Below are 11,598 nucleotides of genomic sequence, written 5' to 3'. Positions count from 1 at the left end.
AGTGCCAGGCAGCAAGCCTCCATGGGGACTGTGACACCGTGTTAAGGCTGGTGTAGTGCCAGAGTTCACACCAAATACAGGGTGAAATCTATCTATAGAACTCACAGCCAATTTGGGGTGTGTAACTTACTACCTAACAGGCTGCCCTGAGGTTGGTACCCCCCTCCCCCACCCCGAGTCACTCCAAGCAGCTTGACAAACTCTTTGGGAGTGGAAGGGGGTCTTACTGTGTGTTTACACAGCTCCTAGCACAATGAGGCTCTGAGGGCAGTTGGCCTCTCCAGGCCCTATTCATACAAACAGCAGATCAAGCTGCTCCTTATAGGTGATTAGTAAAGAGCAAGAGCTGGGTTGTGGCTTTTGGGATGTCTAAGGAGCATGTGGAAGATTATTTTTTTCCTCCCTGCTTGGTGCTTGCCTTAGAAACCTCCAGTCTGGCTTTGCCCAGTTTTTCTGGAGGTCTCTTTGGAGAACCAGATAAGTGGAGCAGGGTCTTTCTCTGCCTTTAATTGACAGGACAGCAGTGGAACAGCTTCAACAGAGACCTCATCTCCTGCTTGTCCCGTCTGTGAGTTACAGAGACTAACAAGAGAGAGAGGTGCAGGCCTCAGGGGTGGGTATTGCTGCCTCCCATGTCTGGTCAGGAGCTATCCCCCTTGTAACACTGAACTAGGCCTCCCTTATCTCATTTGACAGCCCTGGCTCCAGCTGTTCCTTCGGAGGCCGCGCCTGAAGTCCCACACCTGTCCAGCTAGGTTGGGGTGACAAGGGCTATGATGTAGGGAGACAGGCACACAGCTGCTCCCCTGAGGGAACACAAGAAAATCCATCGAAGGAAGTTTTCCTCCTTACAGGAGATTGTCCATTGTTATCGGCCACAGCTGCTGCCCCTAGGACTCAGCCCTGATTGTGGACAGTCCTTTAATCAGCCCCGTTCTACTGTCCTGGCTTCTGAGCCCGGTCTCACCCCAGCAGAACTCTGAAATGCAGGCTGCCTTGTTCTCTACCCGTGGGCCACTCATCTGCTGGGACAGGATCCAGCTGGGATGCAGGGGGGATGCTCACTGGCCACAACCCCCACACCTCAAAACGGCAGAAAAGAGACGGCCAGGATGCAAATCCCTGCTGCAAAGGATTGTGGGACTATGGAGGCTTACAGGACAATTTGTCGGCTCTAAAGGGCGTTGAGAAGCATGGCTGTTTCTTCAGTCCAGCCTTCCTCCTAGCCCTGAACAGAGGCTCCTGCATTAGCACACCAGGATAGGTGTGTGCAGTGTGACTCGGCCATTCCTTGCCTTACTCACACACAGTGCTTTTGTGCTGCGCTCCCCCCAGGCCACCCCCACAGTCATTTGCACAGAGATGATCTAGCTTTCTCCATCAAGAAAATCTGCTGGCAGTAAGGCCGGACCGGACGCTGCTCTTTTACACTCGTTTAAGTCTCCCTCGCCCCCTGGAGACACCAGCACAGATTCCCTGACTCAGTCTCTCCCAGCTTGTGGAGCTGAAATCTCGCCAAGGAGCTGGGGTGGGGGGAGGGGGAAGAGGAGACACGCAGGGGGACCACACACCGAGCCCAATGCTGGCAGCTCCAGCCAGGGCTGAGCCCTCCCTGCCTTTCCCAGCAAGCTGAATGGAGCCAGCCGAAGAAAAACCCACCCACATTCACAGCGAGCGGGGCCTGCTGAAAAACTGCAGCAGGGCTGGAGCCTTCAGAGCCAGGGAAGGCACCAAGGGGCTTGTTTCCAGGGAGGGGGCCTGGGGCCAGCTCCAGCTGTTGGACTTGCAAAGGGTGCGGGGGGGTGGGGTAGGAAGCAGCTGAGATGGAGCCTGTGCAGCTGCTGACCCGCTTCCAAACAGCCCAGGGCCCAGTTTGTCAGGATGCCAAGGAGCAATCTCAGCTCAAGACCCTGAGCCCCTTCTTATCCCCATTTCACAGAGGATGGGGCCGGAGAAGGGGTATGTGGGAAGAGAGAATCGTACTTCTATGATCTCACTTTGCCGTCATGTAACCAGTCAGGGAGGAGAGGGCTGTGACGGAGTACGGAGTATTAACCTGGTACTTACCTCACCTGCTGTTCACTTACAGGGAAATGCCCCAGGAGTTTACTGGGTTTTCGCCTTTTGAACCGTTATATGGAATGACAAGGGACCTGATGAGAGACGAATGGGAGGGGGAGGCCACTCCCGCTGGAGAATCAGTGGTGGAGTATGTCTTGACCTTCCGAGAAAGACTGGCTGAGCTCATGGGCCTAGCCAAGCAGAATCTGGCTAGAGCCCAGAGGAAACAGAAGGTCTGGTATCATCGCATGGTGTGGGCCCGCGCCTACGCCACTGGGTGATGATTCTCATCCCCATAAGAAAAACAAGCCACCTGGGAAGGCCCTTGCAAGGCTGTCAAGCAACTAAATGAGGTAAACAATGTGGTGGAGTTGTCGAACCAGGCGCACCACCACCGGATGTACCATGTAAATATGATGAAGCCATATTATGACAGGGGGAATGTGATGTTGTCCGTGTGGGCATTGGGAGAAGCAGGAAGATGACCCTTTAGTAGATCTATTTCCTGAGACAGGAGCTGGCTCCTCCCTGGAAGCAATCCCTCTCTCTGATCGGCTAACCCCGGCCCAGCAAGCTGAGATCAGATGGGTGCTGCATCTGTACCCACAGCTGTTTTCCACTCATGAATCTGACTGTCCACCAGGTGGAGACAGGATCGCACCCACCTACAAGATGCTCCCCATTCCAAGTCACGGGGAAAACTGCTCAGAACCTGGAAAGAGAGGTCAGGGACATGCTGGCTCTGGGGGTGATCCAGCCTTCTTCCAGCCCTTGGGCCTCACCTGTGGTGCTGATCCCCAAAAGGGATGGGTCGATCCAGTTTGTGTGGACTACCGGAAGTTTAATGCCATCACTGTTTCTGATGCCTCCCCCATGTCCAGGCCTGACGAGCTCCTAGACAAGCTGGGAGGTGCTCGGTACCTCACCACCATGGATCTTACAAAGGGCCACTGGCAAGTGCCACTGGATGCAGATGCCAGGCTGAAATCAGCCTTTAGCACCCCTCTGGGGCTCTGAATTCCTGGCCCTGCCTTTTGGCCTCAAGGGAGCGCTGGCCACCTTCCAGCGCCTGGCGGATCAGCTACTGAGGGGGATGGAGAGTTTTGCCGTGGCCTATATTGACAACATCTGTGTCTTTAGCCAGACCTGGGAGGACCACGTGTCCCAGGTTAAACAAGTCCTGGACCGACTCCGGGAGGCTGGTTTAACCGTAAAGGCTGAGAAGTGCAAGGTGGGGATGGCTGAAGTATCTTACCTGGGCCACTGGGTGGGGAGCGGCTGCCTAAAGCCAGAACTAGCCAAGGTGGAGGCAATCAGAGACTGTCTCTCTCCCCAAACCAAAAGGTAGGTCCAGGCCTTTATTGGGATGGCAGGATATTATCAAAGATTTGTGCCTGCCACACTTTAGCTCCATAGCCCTCCTCATCACTGAGCTGTGCAAGAATGAGAAGCCAGACAAGGTGGTCTGGACTGAGCAGTGCCAGAGGGCTCTATGTGCGCTGAAAGAGGCTCTGGTCAGTGGCCTAGTTATGACAAACCCAGACTTTTACAAGCCCTGTTCACTGATGCCTCAGACATGAGGTTGGGTGCAGTGTTATAGAGGCTGATGAAAAGGAGGAGATGCATCTCATTGTGTACTTGAGCAAGAAGTTACCTTGGGAACGAAACTACGCAGCCATCGAGACGGAATGCCTGGCCATGGTGTGGGCCCTTAAGAAACTAGAGCCATCTCTCTCTGGGCGACACTTCACCTTGTACACTGACCACTTCCTCCTGACCTGGCTCCACCAGAAGAAAGGAGCCAATGCCAAGCTCCTGAGGTGGAGCCTGCTCCTGCAGGATTACGACATGAATGTGGTCCATGTGAAGAGGACTGCCAATGTGATAACTGATGCGTTGCCCCAGAGAGGGGGACCTGAACTCCCCCAGCTCACTGGTTAGAGTGACCCCACTCAGTTCAGTCTCAAAGGGGCGGGGGAAGAGATGTGATGGAGTAGGGAGTATTAAACTGGTAATGTTGCGTGAGAGTTTTACTAGTTTACTGTCTGCATCAATACTGATAGTGGTGGGATATCAGGGTGTGACCCCTTGAGGGATGATACTTGAGCATGCAACCTGAGCCCGGGAATCTGGATAAAGGCTGGAGGAGGAGCCGGGGTGTGTGGCTGGGGGCAGACGGCTGGAGGGGGTTTCAGTTTGGAGCTGGCTGGGGAAACGGCAGAAGGCCCTGCACCAGGGTCTAGGCTCCCTATCCCCAAAGATGGAGCTGACTGAGGGGTCCTGTTTTCTGTACCTACAAGCTCTGTTTTGACTGTGTTCCTGTTGTCTAATAAGCCTTCTGTTTTACTGGCTGGCTGAGAGTCATGGTGAATCACAGGAAGTGGAGGGTGCAAGGTCCTGAATCCCCCACACTCCATGACAAGGGTCCCCTGCGGCCCGGCAGGGCAGCAATGGGCCACAATTAGAAGGAAGAGCTTGGCTGACCCGAAGGAAGAGTTTCCTGATAGTGAGGGGTCTGCTGGGCTGGGGGCACTTATGAGTAGACAGGCCAGCCTCGTAAATGGCACAATCCTGCCCTGGCAGGCATGCTGGAACGCTCTGTGCTGAGCGCCACTGAACCAAAACTGTAAACCCTGCATATAATATAATGGAAACCACTTCAAGCCGAGGGGTGAGGAGGGGGTAGCACCCCTGGTTCCACCACGTAGGTGCACAGGTCAAGGAGCACGTCAGGATGGATTCATAGCGTGGAAAGGGACCATCACGTGCATCACGCTGGCCTCGAATTTCACCCAGCCATTCCTGCACTGAGACCAGAGCTCGGCATCAAAGTAGGGCTGGAGCTGCTGTCTTGTCCCCAGCACTGTTACCAAGTTGCATTTCCATAGCACCAAGGAGCCCCAGTCACCAGCCAGGCCCGTTGTATTCGGGGCTGTACAAACAGAACAGACAGATGGCGTTAGGAAAGGAGAGATTCTGCAACATGCACAGCTCCAGGCTAGCAACCAATCCCCCTTCCCAGAATACTGTTCAGTCAGGCCAGGGGTGTGGGGGGGGGAGCTGAACAGCTTCTACACCATGCCCCTACCCACAGGGGCAACACACACTTGGGACAAGCGCCACCCCACCAGCTTGAGAGACAGCAGTTCTGTTATATGCACTAACCCAAGTAATGTAGCAGGCTCCTGTCCACTAAGACGACCTCGGATGCTCCTGCTCCAAAAAGCAGAGCACTCTACTCCTTGAACTGAAGAAGAATCTGCAAGGGCAATATAGTGCATATGACCCAGCTGAGCTGTTAGGATTCCACCCAGCAGAGGGCAGTGCAAACACAGGCACACATTTTATTTCCGGGCAGGCGCAGTACAGAGAAAACCAGATAACTTCAGCCAGAACCTGATTTGATTTTATTCTCCACAGAAGCAAAGGGAACACATCACAGAGGAGTTAATTTCACAGATAAATATAGAACCCATGTGTTACTTACAAACATCCCAAAAGAGAGAAGTCTCTGCCGATCCCTCCCTTTGTACAGTGTTCAATATATCTGTGCATGTTCCAAGAAGACTGTTACAGCCTCTCCATGCTAGGAGGAGATGCTGCCTCTCCATGGGGCAGGGGAGCACATGGGCAGATGTCCATCCACAGAGGTAACACGCAGATCATGTGGTCTCACCTTCCAACTTGGTGCAGCTGGTGGTGGTTGCAGGGCGCGCGCTGACTGAGCATTACTGGCTGAGAGGAAGGATGGTTATACCTTCCTCTGACCCACCTGGCACCAGCTTCTGGCCAAGATAAGCTACCCACAGGCATCAGGGCTGCAAGGGACTGTTATGGACATCTCGTCTGACTTCCTGCAGAGCACGGGCCGGAGAATTCCACCAAGTGATGCCTGCATCAGGCCCATAACGTGTGGTTGAATTGGGGCATCTTCTAGAAAGCCACCCCGCCTCGATGCAAAGAGCCCACCGCATGGAGAAGCTGCCCCATCCCTGGGGAAGCTGTTCTAATGGTCCATTACCAGCACCGGTAACAATTTGCACCATATTTCCAGTTTTAACTTTGCCAACTCCCAGCCCTTGGATTGTGTTCCACCTTTGCCTGATAGTGGAGGGCTCCTGAGCCTAGCAAGTATCTTCTGCCCATGCAGGTAACTAATTAGATGGATCAGCCACTGGTTCGGATGCAGCAAACCCTCTGCAAAAAGGGTGCTGCTTTTCATTCATGTTCTCTCAGTCATACCCTGCCTGGTTCACCCACGCCAGGCTGGTGACTGCAAACGCCTGTTACCTCGCTTGCTTCCTGCCACATGGCCCCTCATCGCTGCCTTACACAATGGGGTGAGCCCCTCTTGCAAACAATGTTGGATAGGCACAGAGTGTTGGGATACAAAACTGCTTACCTCCTCCTGCCACGTGTTAACGGTGCGACTTCGTCTCCCTTAGGGGTGACACCGCGTACACAGGTTTACGAGTGTTACCGGGTAAGCTAACAGACTTGGTCCGTCAGCTCAGACAGTCACAGCCACGTTTCTAGAGCCAGAGATCGCAGGTTCAATCCCTGCAGATGGATCCATTCAGGAGCAGTGTTATACATACGGCTTAGCGAGAGCTCAGCAAGAGAGCAGCTGCTCTGAGGGTTTAAACATCCCTAAATTCAAGGCTTGGGGGAACTGAATTCAGTATAGTCAGACTGGTAGAAGCTGTTACACTAATGGCCCTGACAGCTGGACTCTTCCATGCCCAGAACGGGACATGCTACTCCACTGCTGTCTCTGCTCTACGCTTGAGGATCTGCCGCTTTGGCCCCTTCCCACAGCCAAGCACCTGGGGCTGCAGGCACATCGGCCGGACCCGAGGTGACCCAGCTGCGTGCTGTGGGGATACCACTCCCGGCGCGGCTGTCACGTCAGCGTGGGCGTGGCCTGGAGGCCCTAGCAGTGAAAGGCTTCATATTCCGTGCCCAAGACTCACTTCAGAGTCAGATGAAGCCCCCCAGAGTGGAGTCAGTGCCCTGGAGGGCTGGGCTCCAGATCCCATTCCCACCCCCTGGTCTGGTTTTTGGCCACTAGCCCTCCCCCCTTAGCAGCCCCCTCCTGATGCTCCTGTGGCTTCAGTGTATCAGTAAAGATCAGTGCAGGGTCAGAGGCTGATCATTCTCCTGTCTGGTGTCACTCCCATCTGGATACAGCCAGCTGGTCCAGGCCTGGGGGGCAGGAAGTTGGCTAGGCCCCCCTCCCAATACTCCAAGACCACACAGGAGGAAAGACGCTTGTACCTGCATTATACCGCCAACCCCCCCACGTACCTCCCTTCCGTACCAGCCAGCCCAGCCCGGGTCCAGAGCGTCAGCCTTCTAGGGGAAGATGCAGCCAAGGCAGCTTTCAAGGCAATTCCCTGAGAGGGCCGGGGCAGCTGGGAAATATTTTGCTCTTTTCCCTCTTTAAATAAAAATAAAAAAAAAAAAAGCTGCCAAAAAAGGGGGACCAAGATGTCAGTTACTTGGGCGGGGATGCTACAGATGATGCTGGAGACACAGCAGCCTCTCGCTGGCTGCCTGGGGGTCTCTCCTGGGGGCTATCCCCTTGTCCAGTCCCCTGCAGGGCAGGGTGAGCAATAGCAGGGAAAAATGCAGGTCTCTTCTTCCTCCTGGGGGGCGTGTCCCTCCCCACGCCGTTCCCTGCCACGGGACGAGAGGCATTCGCTCTTCTGGGTGGGGTTTCAGTACCAAGGATCTGCTCGGTGCTGCTGGTTGTAGAGCTGCAGCTTGATCTGGTCTTTGATCTGGTTGATGAGGATCTGGGAGAGCAGGATTCCCACCAGCTGCAAGGAGAGGAGAGCACCACAGGCTGAACGCACCTGGGAGGGCTCAGGCACAGGCGAGCTTGCTGCTCCAACCGGGAATGGCCAGTATCCTCGCTGGCCAGTTGGTGCACTCCCCTCCTGAGGCTAAGCCTGTCAGAAAGCTCTCGCCAAGGGACAAATGCATGGCTACTGACGAGAATATCCATCGTTTACGTTTGGTGCTCGGGAGAGAGAGCCATGCCCAGGCTGGAGCCGGTAAAGGGGTGAACAGGCCAGGCGAGGGCTCCCTCCACCCCCAGTAACTCTGACGATCCCGATCCACAGCCTGTTCCAGCCCCGGGCTCCCCCACACAGCTCTGCCACGCTCCTCAGCCCAGGGCACCAGTGCGATCCGAGGCTTCCTTAGGATTCCCCCCGGTTACATGCACAAAGTCAAAACGAGACCTGGGGGGCGGGGGAACCAGTCCTTCCCAGTCTGAATGCTGGGGGTGTGAATTCAAGCGTACGCACAAATTACAGACTATCCCCCTCAGATCTAGGAGCACCCAGTCCCCTGGCTTCAGATAAGGGGCCATTCCCTTTTCATCCAGATGACGACCCCTGCTCCATATAAGGTGGCTCTCATTATCCTGCAGGGGTGTGGGGGCTATGCTGAGCAGGCTGGGCCTCTCCCTTGCTCCCTTCCGCCAGAGCTAATGGGGGGCAGAAACTCTCACCCCCCCCAAATTTGAGTCAAACACCAGACCCTCTGGCCCCAGCAGAGCACAGCCGGGGGAGGTGGGGGCTACCTGTGGAATGGCCAAGCCGAGCGCGATGCCCCCCAGCAGGAAGAGGTTGCTGTGGATCCAGTTCACCAGCTTGTCGATGCAGCCATTGGTGTAGATGAACTCGCTGGCCTCCAGGTAGTTCATGGCTTGCATCCCCTGGCCACACATGGTGTTGATGACAGCCTGTGGGAAAGCACCGGGGCAGGTGACAGTGAGTTGGGTGCCAGGGGATGGATAGCCTGGTGCGGCCACACCTCACACACCGCCACAGGCTGTGCAAGTTGCTCCAGCTCCCTCTCATGCCTGTGGGATGGGGGGAGGAGGGGTGTCGGGCTTTCCTGAGCCGCTGCCTAATGGCACGTGGGACAGCCCCATGGACAGCCAACATGTCCTTGTTAACGTCAGGTTTCCCTGTACGCTCTCTCCCCCGCAAGCCCAACCCCCAGCCCTCCCTAGTTCCCCCATCACGGGAGCGTCTGGGCTCCTAGCTGGGAGAGTGGCAGTGCTGCTTCCTAGGGAAAGGGCAGAAGTTCCGTTGCTTGTGACTTTTCAGGAGATTAGGCTGCAGGGCATCACCTTGTCTGGCTATGGGACGGGCGGACTAGAGGGGATCCCATCTCTTACGGGCGAGGCAGCTAAAAGTGCCATGACGTACGGGAACCCAGGTGAGCTGCTTTCCCATCCTGCCGCACATCCGTGGGGCATTTACCAACACAAGCCATACAAGTTTCATGGGATCCCTTTTCCACCCAGCATCTACAGCGAGGGTCTCTCCCTCGTAGGAGCTGCTGGGGCTGGCGGGGGCGACGGAGGAGGATATGCATCCCTTGCACAGCCTCTGTCTCCCTGACCCACTCGGGGACCACGGGGGCCAGTACCCTGCAGGTCCCAGCCTGCCTGTGCCTGGTGACAGCCATGGCTGCAGCCTGGTCAGCTGGAGCTGTAGGAGCCACTGGGCTATGAGCGCCCCCTAGTGGCATGACAGTTTGTCCAGCTGCAAAGGTCACTAAAGAGGAGCTGGCACAGGGATCACATGGGGGACATGACTCACAGACCAGGACTGGAAGGGACCTCGAGAGGTCATCTAGTCCAGTACCATGTAATAACTAGACCATCCCTGACAGGGGCTTGTCTAATCCGCTCTTAAACCTCCAATGATGGAGATTCCACAACCTCCCTGGGCAATTTATCCCAGTGTTTAACCACCCTGACAGCTAGGAAGTTTTTCCTAATGTCCTCCCTTGCTGCAATTTAAGCCCATTGCTTCTTGTTCTAGCCGCAGAAGTTAAGGAGAACAATTTTTCTTCCTCCTCCTCATAACAGTTTTCAAGTACGTAAAATGTTGGTACATCAGTTTCTCAGGTTTCTCTTCTCCAGTTTAAACAAACCCAGTTTTTTCAATCTTCCCTCAGAGCTCATGTTTTCTAGGCTTTTAATCATTTTTGTGGCTCTTCTCCAGACTCTCTCCAATTTGTCCACATCCTTCCTGAAATGTGGCGCCCAGAACTGGACACAACGCTCCAGCTGAGGTTGTATCAGCGCGGAGTAAAGCAGAAGAATTACTTCTCATGTCTTGCTTACAACACCCCTGCCAATACATCCCAGAATGAGGTTTGCTTTCTTTGCACCAGCGTTACACTGTTGACTCATATTTAGCCTGTGATCCACTATGACCCCCAGATCCCTTTCTGCAGTGCTCCTTCCTAGACAGTCATTTCCCATTTTGTATGTGTGCACCTGATTGTTCCTTCCTAAGTGGAGTACTTTGCCTTTGCCCTTATTGAATTTCATCCTATTTACTTCAGACCATTTCTCCAGTTTGTGCAGATCATTTTGAATTTTAATCTTATTCTCCAAAGCATCTGCAACCCCTCCCAGCTTGGTATCGTCCGCAAACTCTGTAAGTGCACTCTCAATGCCATGATCTAAATCATTGATGAAGATACTGAACAGAACCGGACCCAGAACTGATCCCTTGTGGGCCCCCACTTGTTATGCCCTTCCAGCATGACTGAACCACTGATAACTACTCTCTGGGAACAGTTTTCCAACCAGTTCTGCACCCATTTTATAGTAGCTCCATCTAGGTTGCATTTCCTGAGTTTGTTTATGAGACGGTCATGTGAGACAGCATCAAAAGCTTTACTAAAGTCAAGATCTACCACGTCAACCGCTTCCCGCCTATCCATAAGGCTTGTTACCCTGTCAAAGAAAGCTATCAGGTTTGTTTGACATGATTTGTTCTTGACAAATCCATGCTGTTACTTATCACCTTATTATCTTCTAGATGTTTGCAAATTGATTGCTTAATTATTTGCTCCATTATCTTTCCAGGTACGGAAGTTAAGCTCACTGGTCTGTAATTCCCCAGGTTGTCCTTATTTCCCTTTTTATGGATGGCAGAGGGCACGTGGAGGAGGAGTCCAATGCTACTCAGCTATCCGGCTTAGAGACTTCCTTGGCCCTGGGTGCAGGGTGGTCACCAGAACTTCAGGCTGGCAAGGAGAAGTCCTGTTCCCAGCAGAACAGTGCGGCTGCTCTTACCTGGTCAGCTGCATGCAAGCAGCACGAATAAGGCACAGAACAGCGCTCCCTGCTGGGGTTGTCAGCAGTGCAGTTGAAATACATGTTTTGGGACCAGTCCTTGTAGGAGATACCCCCACAGCAACTGAACTGTAATGAGAGCGCACAGTCAAAGAGGGCCAGGGAAGGGGAAATTGGGCAGATCTCAAAGGGTGTGTCTTTAAAGAGAGGCCAGGTCAATTTGAATGGGTTTTTAATGTTTTAGTAGGCCCTACATAAACAACAGCTTAAAAACAGATGTAGCAGGGGAATGAAAGACTTAAATAAATACATTACTCCCCATGGAGAAGAAATCTTAAGAACCAGAGAGACTGTCAGTTTGGGTCAAATTTAAACTTGTTTGTAACGGGGCTTCATGCTTTGCCAGGGTTAGACCATGGGCG

The 11,598-nt window shown here is 53.9% G+C and overlaps 1 protein-coding gene across 1 annotated transcript in view; it reads right to left on the bottom strand.

The window, feature by feature from the left end:
- Window positions 1-5,445: 5,445 nt before the first annotated feature.
- The window catches only part of TSPAN33 (tetraspanin 33), a 39,259-nt gene continuing 33,106 nt past the window's right edge, over window positions 5,446-11,598 (bottom strand). Inside the window, exons 6-8 of the mRNA XM_032780944.2 lie at window positions 11,177-11,305; window positions 8,654-8,815; window positions 5,446-7,883 (exon numbers count right to left, since the gene is read on the bottom strand). Coding sequence (XP_032636835.1) covers window positions 7,782-7,883; window positions 8,654-8,815; window positions 11,177-11,305 — 393 coding nt within the window. The 3' untranslated portion in view covers window positions 5,446-7,781. The remainder of the gene's footprint in view (window positions 7,884-8,653; window positions 8,816-11,176; window positions 11,306-11,598) is intronic.

The sequence above is a fragment of the Chelonoidis abingdonii genome, chromosome 1, assembly GCF_003597395.2.
Source record: "Chelonoidis abingdonii isolate Lonesome George chromosome 1, CheloAbing_2.0, whole genome shotgun sequence".
Taxonomy (NCBI): Eukaryota; Metazoa; Chordata; order Testudines; family Testudinidae; genus Chelonoidis; species Chelonoidis abingdonii.
The sequence above is the reverse complement of the archived record's forward strand: the minus strand, read 5'-3'. Positions and strand labels throughout refer to the sequence as shown.